General features: G+C 51.1%; 1 protein-coding gene across 1 annotated transcript in view; it reads left to right on the top strand.

The window, feature by feature from the left end:
* Nucleotides 1-14,353, top strand: part of RNF17 (ring finger protein 17) — a 733,334-nt gene that overhangs the window by 525,776 nt on the left and 193,205 nt on the right. The window contains exon 26 of the mRNA XM_075331310.1: nucleotides 11,557-11,672. Coding sequence (XP_075187425.1) covers nucleotides 11,557-11,672 — 116 coding nt within the window. The remainder of the gene's footprint in view (nucleotides 1-11,556; nucleotides 11,673-14,353) is intronic.

The raw sequence follows: 14,353 nt of genomic DNA, 5'->3' as shown, positions 1-14,353 counted from the left end.
GTGCATGTGTTTCTAGGTACATGCACGGTCATGTTCAGACAGCAGCAGGCTGTGTCGGGTGATGTCAGACCCGCACGAGTCTGACAGCGCATCACCGGCACAGCTGCACACTTCTGACAGGAGCGTGCATGTGTGTGCAATTTTATCCAACATCTGCATCTCCTGGCAAAAACAGCCAAAAACCAGCAGTATGAAAACCATTTCATTACTGTTTTCTGCCATGAGATGCAAATTTGTTGGTGAAGTAATACACCAAAATCCTGCACCAAATTTGCACCTCCTGGCACAAGACCGCACAAAAACAGCATCTAAATGTTTGTTTCTTTTTAATTTTTGGACCAAGGGATGTAAATTGTGTGATTATTACAATTTTACCCCATATTCCGGCACCCAATCTACACCTCCTGGCAAAAAAACGCGGCAAAAATCACGGGAAAATAACCGCGGCAAAAAATTGCACCAAAACACTGCGGTTTTTTTTGCCAGGAGGGTCTAGATTGGATGCAGGAATTTGGTATAAAAATTTCAGCACAAAATCTGCATCTCTTGGCAAAAACAACCTGCGATTTTTCTGCTAGGAGATGCAGGTCTGTGAACTCAGTGACCTCCAACTGAGGTCAGGTTACCTGCCATAACAGATGAAGGACCGTGGGAACCTCCAGCTGTGACCGCAAATGACCTGAGTGATGTCACCGCTCAATGCGCAGCTCATTCATTCTCTGGAGCTCACAGAGAGCGGTCGGTCGTACCGCTCTCTGTGGTATTCAGATGTAGCAGAGCTGAAGCGGCGTGGGACTTCTGTAGATTACGTCGGAGCTGCAGGGTGTTTGGGATTAATAAAGAGGAGAAGCTGTGGATTACGTCGGAGCTGCAGGGTGTTTGGGATTAATAAAGAGGAGAAGCAGGGTGTGTTTTGTACTTTATTCCAAATAAAGGATTGTTCTCTGTGTCTTGTTTATTTACTGTCACTTACAGGTTTGTGTGATGTAGGTATCTGACAGACGCTTGTGCCATCACACAAACCTAATGTTTAGCAGCAGCCGTGCGCCCCTGCTAACCCTGCTATTACCCCGACTGGCACCGCATCACGCCAGCGGGAAGAGCCAGTAGCGCACACCGGTATGGTCGCATCTAACAGATGCGGCATTACCAAACGGCTTCGGGCTGAGGATATACCAGCCCCCGGCCGGCGTTATCTTGGGTGGGGATTAAAATAAAAAAATAGGGGCAACCGCACGTCTTTTTTTTTTTTACTTTCACCGGAATCACACATGCGAGGGGCTCACGCGAGTCTGCCATGGCAGCACCCGGCAGCCTCGCACGTGTGACTCTGGGCACTGTGTACACAGCACTGGGGCTGCAGCCGCGCGCTATAACTGTGCTGCCGAGTGTTTACCACCGTGAACTGAACTGACCGACAGACTGTACTGCTTTCTCCACCCACCGGCCGTCCTGACACCTGTGATTGGTTGCAATTAGCTGACACGCTGACACTCAGGGTGGGGGCATGTCTAGATGCAACCAACGCGAGCCGGTGGGCGGGGAAAACAATGAATATTGAATTGTCGGCTCCGGAAGGTAATAGCGTGACCCGGAAGTAGTGTGCCGCCATGACAGCGCCTCGGTGAGTATGCGGCGCTCGCTCCTAGCCCCTCCACAAACGTTTTTAACCTCCGGATTCCGGTCCACATTGACTTTTATTGGCACCGGATTCCGGAGCGGATCAGACTTATTTTTAAGTCTGTTAATGATCCGCCGGCCCCGGATTATTGGCATCCCGCTCATCTCTAGACAGCACTAGCTGATACCTTCAATGTTCTAGCAGTTTACTGGACAGACTGACTTTCATTTCTTAAAGTAAAGATGGACTGTCAATTCTTAGTTGAGTGTTTTTTGTCATATTCTGGAATAGAACATTTGTGGGATAGAGCTCAGTATTGCATGGTCTCACATTGTAAAGAGCAATGATTTTACAAATGAAGAACTTAGTGAGGCATACTGTAGGGCCGTGTACCTGTACTGTCCACAGGGACCCCAACTTACCAAACCGGTTGGTTTGTGTCCCATCCTTGAGCCCCTGCAGCTGTCCGTGTTCTCATTCCTCCTCTTGAGGCCTGTGGACACCACACAGGTTCCATGGGCACTTGGCGCATGCACACACCTGCCCTTCCCTTGAAGGATCTGCACACTATTTCATGGAAATGCATCTGTCTATCACTGTAGGTATTTAAGGCATCCTCCCACTAAGGGAAGTTGCCTGCTCAACGCCCTTAGTTAATCTTAAGGTACCGTCACACTAAGCGACGCTCCAGCGATCCCACCAGCAACCTTACCTGGCAGGGGTCGCTGGAGCGTCGCTACACGGGTTGCTGGTGAGCTGTCAAACAGGCAGATCTCACCAGCAACCAGTGACCAGCCCCCAGCCAGCAGTGACGCGTGGAAGCGATACTGCGCTTGGTAACTAAGGTAAATATCGGGTAACCAACCCGATATTTACCTTGGTTACCAGCGCACACCGCTTAGCGCTGGCTCCCTGCACTCCTAGCCAGAGTACACATCGGGTTAATTACCCGATGTGTAGTCTGGCTGTGTGCAGGGAGCCGACACTGACAGCGTGAGAGCAGCGGACGCTGGTAACAAAGGTAAATATCGGGTAACCAAGGAAAGGGCTTCTTGGTTACCAGATATGTACCTTGGTTACCAGCGTCCGCAGAAGCCGGCTCCTGCTCACTGCACATTTAGTTGTTGCTCTCCCGCTGTCACACACAGCGATGTGTGCTTCACAGCGGGAGAGCAACAACTAAAAAATGGTCCAGGACATTCAGCCATAACCAGTGACCTCACAGCAGGGGCCAGGTTGTTGCTGGATTTCACACACAGCAACATCGCTAGCAACTTTGCTGTTGCGTCACAAAAGTCGTGCCTCAGCAGCGATGTTGCTTATTGAGACGTGGCCTTAAGTCTGCTAGCTAGTTATCAAGTCCCATGCTCCTGAACTAGACTTCCCATTCTTATCTGTTCCTACCTGCCTTTCCTGTCTGCCTCAGCCATCCCGCCAGTACCTGCCTGCACCAATGCCCATAAAGGTGTCAGTTTCCTGCCCTGGGGGTCAGCTGCCATAGTCCTGGTCACTACCCTGGGAGTGGTAACTGGCATCTGTCTCGCGGCAGGCGCTTGGGTGTTCGGTACTCATAACTAGTGATGAGCGAGCACTACCATGCCCGGTCCTCGTAACAAGCAGTCAGACTCTCTGAAGATCTTCTGGAAAAATGCTCAAGTTAATTTTTGACTTCCCTAAGGCCTTGTGCGCACTAGGCGTTTTTGCCGCGTTTTTTGCGGCGTTTTCTTTGTCGCTCCATTGGGAGACCCAGACAATTGGGTGTATAGGCTATGCCTCCGGAGGCCGCACAAAGTATTACACTAAAAGTGTAAAGCCCCTCCCCTTCTGCCTATACACCCCCCGTGCTCCCACGGGCTCCTCAGTTTTTATGCTTTGTGCGAAGGACGCACAGCTCCACAGATTGGTCAGCACCAGCTGCTGACTATGTCGGATGGAAGAAAAGTGGGCCCATATAGGGCCCCCAGCATGCTCCCTTCTCACCCCACTCTTGTCGGCGGTGTTGTTAAGGTTGAGGTATCCATTGCGGGTACGGAGGCTGGAGCCCACATGCTGTTTTCCTTCCCCATCCCCCTTAGGGCTCTGGGTGAAGTGGGATCCTATCGGTCTCCAGGCACTGAGACCGTGCTTCATCCACAACTCCAGAGGAGCCTGCTGGATAGGAGCCGGGTATCGTTCAGGGACATGGCCCTGCTACTTGGAGGTACTCTGTGTCCCCGTAGGGACAGCGCACAGCAACACTCCAGCATTGCTGGGTGTGCTAGTGCACCGGGGACCGCGGCGCTGACCGGGTTAAATGTGCCATTACACACTCAGCGTCGCTGAGTGTGTTTGTGTATGGGGACTACCGCGCTGACCGCCGCTGCCATGGTTAACACTGCGGCGCGGCTGGGACTTGTAGTGCGCCGGGGACTTCCGCGCCGGCCGCGCTTATACGGCGGCCGCACTTATTACTCGAGTCCCCGGCTTTTGCGGCCTAGTCTTTTTTCCTCCCGCCCCCAGCCCTGACAGGCAGGGGAAGGGCGGGACGCTGTACAGACGAGCAGCAATGAGGGCTGGAGCATGCTTTGCATACTCCATCCCCCTCACTGTGCACAGTGGGGCACCAGTTCCTGCACTTTCTGGGTCACGCCCACGGCTCCCTCCTCTCCTCAGGACGCCGGCAGCCATTCCTGTCAGCTCCTCGGACGCTGCAGAGGGGGACAAATTCTGGGAAACCCAGGCAGGGATTCTGGTGGCCTCACAACCGCTTTAAGCGGGTGGTAAGCAGCACCTGTGGTGCTAGCCCCATTGTGCAGAAGTGTAATTATAAATTATATGTTTATGGTATATACTTTACACTGTATGGTGCACAGTTGATTCTGGCTATATACCCTATTGTGTTTCTCAGGGAAGACAATAGCATGGCGCCCACAAAAGGCAGGGGTGCCAAAACACAGGCTTACTATGCTGCCTGCGCCGCATGTACGACGCCGCTACCGGCAGGTTCCACTGACCCTCATTGTGTGCTCTGCTCGGCCCCTGCTGCACTTACTCAGCCGGAGCCTCTGCTAAGAGGGGCCCAGGGGGAGCCACCTGCTGACACTATCCAGGTGACAGGGACGGAGTTTGCAGTCTTTAAGGATAAACTCTCTGAAACTATGGCTAAGATACTAGAAGCCTTGCAGTCCAGACCGGTATCTCAGCACAGGGACACTGTTGAATCATTGTTCCCTGGCCCCCCTCATTTGGACCAACAATGTCCCCCCGGGGTATCTCATAGATCCCAGGCTGGGGGCTCTGACACGGACCCCAGCCCCAGACCGATTAAGCGAGCTCGCTTGGAAATTCCCTCGACATCATCATATTGTTCAGGGTCTCAGCGGGGGGAATCTCTGGTTGATGACGCGGAGACAGCTGATCAGGATTCTGATCCTGAGGCCGCTCTCAATCTAAATACTCCGGACGGGGACGCCATAGTGAACGATCTTATTGCGTCCATCAATCAAATGTTGGATATTTCTCCCTCAGCTCCTCCGGTGGAGGAGTCAGCTTCTCAGCAGGAGAAATTCCGTTTCAGGTTTCCCAAGCGTACACCGAGTATGTTTCTGGACCACTCTGATTTCAGAGAGGCAGTCCAGATTCACCATGATTGTCCAGATAAGTGTTTTTCTAAGCGCCTTAAAGATACACGTTATCCCTTTCCCCCTGACGTGGTCAAAGGTTGGACTCAGTGTCCCAAGGTGGATCCTCCAATCTCCAGACTGGCGGCTAGATCCATACTTGCAGTGGAAGATGGAGCTTCACTCAAAGATGCCACTGACAGGCAGATGGAGCTCTGGTTGAAATCCATCTATGAAGCTATCGGCGCTTCTTTTGCCCCAGCATTCGCAGCCGTATGGGCGCTACAAGCTATATCAGCAGGTCAAGCGCAAATTGACGCAGCCACACGCACTTCCGCGCCGCAGGTGGCGTCCATAACCGCTCAGACGTCGGCATTTGCGTCTTACGCTATTAATGCTGTCCTGGACTCTGCGAGCCGTACGGCGGTTGCATCCGCCAATTCGGTGGTACTCCGCAGGGCCTTGTGGCTACGGGAATGGAAGGCAGATTCTGCTTCCAAAAAGCGCTTAACCAGTTTGCCAATTTCTGGCGACCGATTGTTTGGCGAGCGTTTGGATGAAATCATCAAACAATCCAAGGGATAGGATACATCCTTACCCCAGCCCAAACCGAACATACCCCAACAGAGGAGGGGGCAGTCGAGGTTTCGGTCCTTTCGGGGTGCGGGCAAGTCCCGATTCTCCTCGTCCAAAAGGCCTCAGAAGGATCAGAGGAACTCCGATTCATGGCGGTCTAAGTCACGTCCTAAAAAGACCACCGGAGGTGCCGCTACCAAAGCGGCTTCCTCATGACTTTCGGCCTCCTCAATCCGCATCCTCGGTCGGTGGCAGGCTCTCCCGCTTTTGCGACACCTGGCTGCCACGGGTAAAAGACCGTTGGGTGTCCTGGACCTGAAACTGCTCAACAAACATGTAAAGACCAGGCGGTTCCGGATGGAATCCCTCCGCTCCGTCATCGCCTCAATGTCCCAAGGAGATTTCCTTGCATCGATCGATATCAAAGATTCTTATCTCCACGTACCGATTGCTCCAGAGCACCAGCGCTTCTTGCGCTTCGCCATAGGAGACGAACACCTGCAGTTCGTGGCCCTGCCGTTCGGCCTGGCAACAGCCCCACGGGTTTTCACCAAGGTTATGGCTACTGTAGTAGCGGTCCTCCACTCTCAGGGTCACTCGGTGATCCCTTACTTGGACGATCTGCTGATCAAGGCACCCTCTCAAGAGGCATGCCAACACAGCCTCGACGCTACTCTGGAGACTCTCCAGAGTTTCGGGTGGCTCATCAATTTTCCAAAGTCAAATCTGACACCGGCCCAATCGCTGACATATCTTGGCATGGAGTTTCATAGCCTCTCAGCGATAGTGAAGCTTCCGCTGATCAAGCAGCGTTCACTACAGAAAGGGGTACAATCTCTCCTTCAAGGTCAGGCACACCCCTTGAGGCGCCTCATGCACTTCCTGGGGAAGATGGTGGCAGCAATGGAGGCAGTCCCTTTCGCGCAGTTTCACCTGCGTCCTCTTCAATGGGACATCCTACGCAAATGGGACAGGAAGCCGACGTCCCTCGACAGGAACGTCTCTCTCTCTCAGGCGACCAAAGCTTCCCTTCGGTGGTGGCTTCTTCCCATTTCATTATCGAAGGGGAAATCCTTCCTGCCCCCATCCTGGGAGGTGGTCATGACGGACGCGAGTCTGTCAGGGTGGGGAGCGGTTTTTCTCCACCACAGGGCTCAGGGTACGTGGACCCAGCAAGAGTCCTCACTTCAGATCAATGTTCTGGAAATACGGGCAGTGTACCTTGCCCTGAAAGCGTTCCAGCAGTGGCTGGAAGGCAAGCAGATCCGAATTCAGTCGGACAATTCCACAGCGGTGGCATACATCAACCACCAAGGCGGCACACGCAGTCGGCAAGCCTTCCAGGAAGTCCGGCGGATTTTGATGTGGGTGGAAGCCACGGCTTCCACCATCTCTGCAGTTCACACCCCAGGCGTGGAAAACTGGGAAGCAGATTATCTCAGTCGCCAGGGCATGGACGCAGGGGAATGGTCCCTTCACCCGGACGTGTTTCAGGAGATCTGTTGCCGCTGGGGGGTGCCGGACGTCGACCTCATGGCGTCCCGGCACAACAACAAGGTACCGACGTTCATGGCACGGTCTCAAGATCCCAGAGCTCTGGCGGCAGACGCCTTAGTTCAGGATTGGTCGCAGTTTCAGCTCCCTTATGTGTTTCCTCCGCTGGCACTGTTGCCCAGAGTGTTACGCAAGATCAGGGCCGACTGCCGCCGCGTCATCCTCGTCGCTCCAGACTGGCCGAGGAGGTCGTGGTACCCGGATCTGTGGCATCTCACGGTCGGCCAACCGTGGGCACTACCAGACCGACCAGACTTGCTGTCTCAAGGGCCGTTTTTCCATCTGAATTCTGCGGCCCTCAACCTGACTGTGTGGCCATTGAGTCCTGGATCCTAGCGTCTTCAGGATTATCTCAAGAGGTCATTGCCACTATGAGACAGGCTAGGAAACCAACGTCCGCCAAGATCTACCACAGGACATGGAAAATTTTCCTGTCATGGTGCTCTGCTCAGGGTTTTTCTCCCTGGCCTTTTGCCTTGCCCACTTTTCTGTCCTTCCTTCAATCTGGACTGGAAAAGGGTTTGTCGCTCGGCTCCCTTAAGGGACAAGTCTCAGCGCTCTCTGTGTTTTTCCAGAAGCGCCTAGCCAGACTTCCACAGGTACGCACGTTCCTGCAGGGGGTTTGTCACATCGTTCCTCCTTACAAGCGGCCGTTAGAACCCTGGGATCTGAACAGGGTGCTGATGGTTCTTCAGAAACCACCATTCGAGCCAATGAGGGATATTTCTCTCTCACGCCTTTCGCAGAAAGTGGTTTTCCTAGTAGCAGTCACTTCTCTTCGGAGAGTGTCTGAGCTAGCAGCGTTGTCGTGCAAGGCCCCTTTCCTGGTGTTTCACCAGGACAAGGTGGTTCTGCGTCCGGTTCCGGAATTTCTCCCCAAGGTGGTATCCCCCTTTCATCTCAATCAGGATATCTCCTTACCCTCTTTTTGTCCTCATCCAGTTCACCAATGTGAAAAGGATTTGCTCTTGTTAGATCTGGTGAGAGCACTCAGACTCTACATTTCTCGGACGGCGCCCCTGCGCCGCTCGGATGCACTCTTTGTCCTTGTCGCTGGCCAGCGTAAAGGGTCACAGGCTTCCAAATCAACCCTGGCTCGGTGGATCAAGGAGCCAATTCTCGAAGCTTACCGTTCGGCTGGGCTTCCGGTTCCTTCAGGGCTGAAGGCCCATTCTACCAGAGCCGTGGGCGCGTCCTGGGCTTTGAGGCACCAGGCTACGGCTCAGCAGGTGTGTCAGGCGGCTACCTGGTCGAGCCTGCACACTTTCACGAAACACTATCAGGTGCATACCTATGCTTCGGCGGATGCCAGCCTAGGTAGACGAGTCCTTCAGGCGGCGGTTGCCCACCTGTAGGAAGGGGCCGTTTTACGGCTCTATTACGAGGTATTATTTTACCCACCCAGGGACTGCTTTTGGACGTCCCAATTGTCTGGGTCTCCCAATGGAGCGACAAAGAAGAAGGGAATTTTGTTTACTTACCGTAAATTCCTTTTCTTCTAGCTCCAATTGGGAGACCCAGCACCCGCCCCTGTTTTTTTGTGTACACATGTTGTTCATGTTGAATGGTTTCAGTTCTCCGATATTTCTTCGGATTGAATTTACTTTAAACCAGTTTATAATTTTTTTCCTCCTTCTTGCTTTTGCACCAAAACTGAGGAGCCCGTGGGAGCACGGGGGGTGTATAGGCAGAAGGGGAGGGGCTTTACACTTTTAGTGTAATACTTTGTGCGGCCTCCGGAGGCATAGCCTATACACCCAATTGTCTGGGTCTCCCAATTGGTGCTAGAAGAAAAGGAATTTACGGTAAGTAAACAAAATTCCCTTCTTTTACCGCATTTTTGTGCTGAAAACGCAGTGACATTGCTTCCCCAGCAATGTCTATGGGTTTTCATAAGTGCTGTCCGCACACAGCGTTTTTTTTGTAGCTGCGTTTTTGTGGTGACCACAAAAATGCAGCATGTCAATTATTTCTGCGTTTTTTTCACTGCGTTTTTCACCCATTGAGTTCAATGAGATGTTCAACAACGCAATGAAAAACGCATATAGCCGCGTTTCTATGACTAAAAACGCAGCTATAAACACAAGGGGTGGGTACTACAGTGACGTGTACAGCAAGAGGATTCCTTCTGTTGGTAAACACAGAAGCATGAATCCTCCCGGTACCGTCACCGCTGCCTCCACCTCCCGTCCGGTGCCATGTCAGCTCCGTGCGGCGCCATGTCTGGGCGGGAGGTGGAGGCAGCGGCGAAAACCAAAGTGAACAGTAGAAGAAAAAAAAATGTCATTTATACTCACCTGTCTGCAGGGTCCCGGTGCCATGCCCGCTCCCAGCCCCTGTCTCGGTACCGCCGCTCTGGCTGTGTGCAGTTTCCCCGGGGCAGGACCTTGCTTGCAGGACCTGGCGGATCACCTGATGCACTCACCTGACGCATCAGCTGATCGTAGTCTCGCCGGCTTTTTCGCGCCCGGCCGGCTATCAGCTGATCCTGCCGTCAGGGCACTTCATCAGCTGATTACCGGCAGCTCCTGCAGCGATCGGACAGGATCAGACTCCTGTCCAATCGATCGCTCCAGGAGCTTCCGGTAATCAGCACAGCACATAAGTGAGTATTATTTTATTTTTTTCTACTGATGCATCAGCTGATTGTATAATCGGCTTTTATACAATCAGCTGATGTGTGATGTGATTCACGTAGTTTAACCTGACACATCATCTGATCGCTTTGCCTTCCAGCAAACCGATCAGATGATATTGGATCCGGATTGGATGGCGCGGGACCCTTGACCCAGGATTACTGCGGAGGGGGGGTTCTTTATTTCAATAAAGATGGAGTCACTAATTGTGTTGTGTTTTATTTCTAATAAAAATATTTTTCTGTGTGTTTGTGGTTTTTTTTTTTTTATCATTACTAGAAATTCATGGTGGCCATGTCTAATATTGGCGTGACACCATGAATTTAGGGCTTAGGGCTACCTGATAATATACAGCTAGCCCTAACTCCATTATTACCCAGCTAGCCACCCGGCATCAGGGCAGCTGGAAGAGTTGGATACAGCGCCAGAAGATGGCGCTTCTATGAAAGCGCCATTTTCTGGGGTGGCTGCGGGACTGCAATTCGCAGTGGGGGTGCCCAGAAAGCTTGGGCACCCTGCACTGAGGATTCCAATCCCCAGCTGCCTAGTTGTACCCGGCTGGACTCAAAAATTAGGCGAAGCTCACGTCATTTTTTTTTTTTTTTTTTAATTATTTCATGAAATTCATGAAATAATTAAAAAAAAAAAGGGCTTCTCTATATTTTTGGTTCCCAGCCGGGTACAAATAGGCAGCTGGGGGTTGGGGGCAGCCCGTACCTGCCTGCTGTACCCGGCTAGCATACAAAAATATGGCGAAGCCCATGTCATTTTTTTTTTATTTTTGGGCAAAAAACTGCATACAGTCCTGGATGGAGGATGCTGAGCCTTGTAGTTCTGCAGCTGCTGTCTGCTCTCCTGCATACACTAGTGAATGGAGGATGCTGAGCCTTGTAGTTCTGCATCTGCTGTCTGCTCTCCTGCATACACTAGTTCTGCAGCTGTCTGCTCTCCTGCATACAATGAACATTTTGACGAAGGAAATGACATCAGACCTTTTTTTTTTTTATCAACAATCTTTAATGGCATTGTGCACTGATTAAAAACGCAGTGAGCAAAAACGCAGCAAAAAACGCACCAAATCGCGGCAAAAACGCATGCGTTTTTGTCGCGTTTTTTAGCCGCGGGTGTATTTTTTGAGACAAACGCACAGAGAAACGCATCGTGAAAAAAACGCCTAGTGCGCACATACCCTTATACTTTGTACACGAGTCGAGCCCGTCCGAGCGTCCAGCTGCTTAAGAGAACTGAGTACCTGAGTATGATCATGCTTGTTTATCACTAGAACTGCTCTTTGTAAAATTATAAGGCTTCAGTAGCAATTCCCTTTAATATATAGAAGAAAACTTGTTTGATGTTGGAGTATTTTATGAATAGGTTGTTTCCACAACTGTCCTACCTCGAAAAAGATGCAGCAACTAGTGCTCTGTGCTCTCAATGTAGTTGCTTCACTTGCACATATATTGTTTCTGTTGGCATATTTGGATTTTTCACAAATAGTGTCTTTCTGCTGTGTGATTAACATTGTATTTAACGTCAAATTTACATTTTGGTATTCTGTTTTCCTCTATAGGAGAATGCATCACTTTGGCCTGTACCTGTCAGAATCTTAATAAAGAACGAAGCAGGCAAGAAGGTTGATGTCTCTGAAGCTTTGGTGACAAAGGGGTTAGCACTGAGAAATCGAAGGTGTGTACCCAGTAGTTACAATTTAAAACATCCCATCTACCGTATTTTTCGGACCATAAGATGCACTTTTTTTCCCCCAAATGTTGGGGGAAAGTTGGGGGTGCGTCTTATGGTCTGACTATAGGGCTGCGGCTGGGAATGAGGGTGCTGCGGGTCATCGGGGGCACGAGCAGGCAGCAGCAGCGCCTGCCATGACCACGTGGGCCCGCTCATTACATATGCACGCCCATCCTCCCGCCCATCTCTCAGCGCTGAAGCCGGCACTGACAGGTGGGCGGGAGGACGAGCGGGGACGCGCGCATAGCAAAGAGCCGGCCGCATGATCACCCCTGGCAATTACAGCCTGGAGTGATCATGTGCGGCTGTATTCACTGCTCCCCGCGCGTCATTACCAGCGCGGGGTGCAGTGAATCAGTACACTCACCCGTCCCCGTGTATGGAGCCGCCCCCCTGCTGCACGCGATGTCTTCCTGTCTGTGCCGGTCACCTGATCTGTGCCGGTCACCTGATCTGTGCCGGTCAGCTGATCTGTGCTGAGCTGGTCATCTGATCGGCACAGACAGGAAGACATCGCGATGCAGCAGGGGAACGGCTCCACACACACAGATCAGCGTGCCAGAGAGGAAGATGTGATCGGTGCTGCAGGGAGTGAGGAAAAGGTGAGTATAAACGTTTATTTTTTTTCTCTGTGCTATAGGATACAGGCCATATACCAGGATGGTATATGAGCACGATGGGGGCATATAGCAGGATGGGAGTATATGAGCAGGCAGGATGGGGGTATGTGAACAGGCTGGATGGGGGGGTATGTGAACAGGCTGGATGGGGGGGTATGTGAACAGGCTGGATGGGGGGGTATGTGAACAGGCTGGATGGGGGGGGGGTATGTGAACAGGCTGGATGGGGGGGGGGGTATGTGAACAGGCTGGATGGGGGGGGTATGTGAACAGGCTGGATGGGGGGGGTATGTGAACAGGCTGAATGGGGGGGTATGTGAACAGGATGGATGGGGGGGGTATGTTAACAGGCTGGATGGGGGGGGTATGTGAACAGGCTGGATGGGGGGGGTATGTGAACAGGCTGGATGGGGGGGTATGTGAACAGGCTGGATGGGGGGGGGTATGTGAACAGGCTGGATGGGGGGGGGTATGTGAACAGGCTGGATGGGGGGGGGGTATGTGAACAGGCTGGATGGGGGGGGTATGTGAACAGGCTGGATGGGGGGGTATGTAAACAGGCTGGATGGGGGGGGTATGTGAACAGGATGGATGGGGGTTTATAGCAGGATCATATACAAGGCAGGAGGATCATTACCAGGATGGGGTACCTTAGTAGAGAATTTGGGGACATTACCCCCATAACAGTGTCAGCAGCAGATCCTCGCCCCATAAGTGTGTCATGACCACATTTTTTGCTTAAAGTTTTATTTTCCCATTTTCCTCCTCTAAAACCAGGGTGCGTCTTATAGTCCGGTGCGTCTTATAGTCCGAAAAATACGGTAATCTGTGTACAGTAGCATAAAAAGGCAGCCTCTTGTTTTCATAGATCTGAAGGAAATTCAAATGTAGCCGAAACGCCACTTCAAACTCACGAATCAAAAGCATTACAAATTTTTAATGTGCAGAATTTGCAATTCTGGAGGATTTAAAATACTAGTTATGTTGCTGCCACTAGGATGCAGATATGAAGCCAAAAGTGTTAACTTTCCCTCTGATCACTCTGTTTTATCTTAGTGGGTTCATGAGACACAAATACCTGCTCTCACGGGGGGGGGGGGGTTCTGATTGTGTTGATTTGATTTTATACTTTTTCAGGTTTTGTATTTTTATTTTTTTTATCTTTTTTTTCTTTACAGTTTGTTACAAATGTCCTAACAGACAATCATATCATATATTACACAGTCACCACCTCCTTCAAGGTGAAAAGGTGACAGTGCATTAAAAAAAGAAAAGTTTCCCACCCAGATAACAATAATTAAGATAACGAAGAGTAAAAGCCTGCCCACTAGCATAATCTCATAGCAGGGTGACAGTCCATTGCAAGATCATGCTGATTTACTAGGGGAGCTGAAGTGAAGTGTAGCTACTGCGGTTAGTATAGACGGGCTGAGGTAAATAAGGTGGCTTCCTCCTCTCCCATTTGCCTTTTCCCTCCATCTGTGCATCTCTCGATGGCTCCAGGACCATTTATCTATTTATTATGAAGGGGTGCCTTTTTTTTCTCCTTATTCCTCCTCAAGCAGAATCATCCACCGTTGCCTCTGGACCTCTTCACTTCCCGCAGACTCACTAGTTCCTCTCCCAGAGCCACAATTCTAATTTAAGTTCCCACTTCATTTGCATCTCCCATAGCCAAGTCGCCTGCCTCCCGAGTCAGTCAGTCTTGTGATTAGGGTTAGGGATGATCGAATACCTCAAATATTCGGCTTCGCTAATATATGCCTAATAAATCGCCGCTATTCACGAATATTCGATGCGCAATGTATGTCTATGGGAAACCCCGAATAACAACTATTCGGGTTTCCCATAGACTTACATTGCGCATCGATTATTCGCATAGCGGCGACCTATTCGGAAACTATCCGCAAAGCCGAATATTTGAGGTATTAGATCATCCCTAATTAGGATCACTTGTCACATTGAAGGGGTAACTTAGTGGAGATAAACATTTTTGTACTGTCC

This window comes from Anomaloglossus baeobatrachus (genome assembly GCF_048569485.1).
Source record: "Anomaloglossus baeobatrachus isolate aAnoBae1 chromosome 2 unlocalized genomic scaffold, aAnoBae1.hap1 SUPER_2_unloc_1, whole genome shotgun sequence".
NCBI lineage: Eukaryota > Metazoa > Chordata > Amphibia > Anura > Aromobatidae > Anomaloglossus > Anomaloglossus baeobatrachus.
Note: the sequence above shows the minus strand (reverse complement) of the source record. Positions and strands in the feature narration are given on the sequence as shown.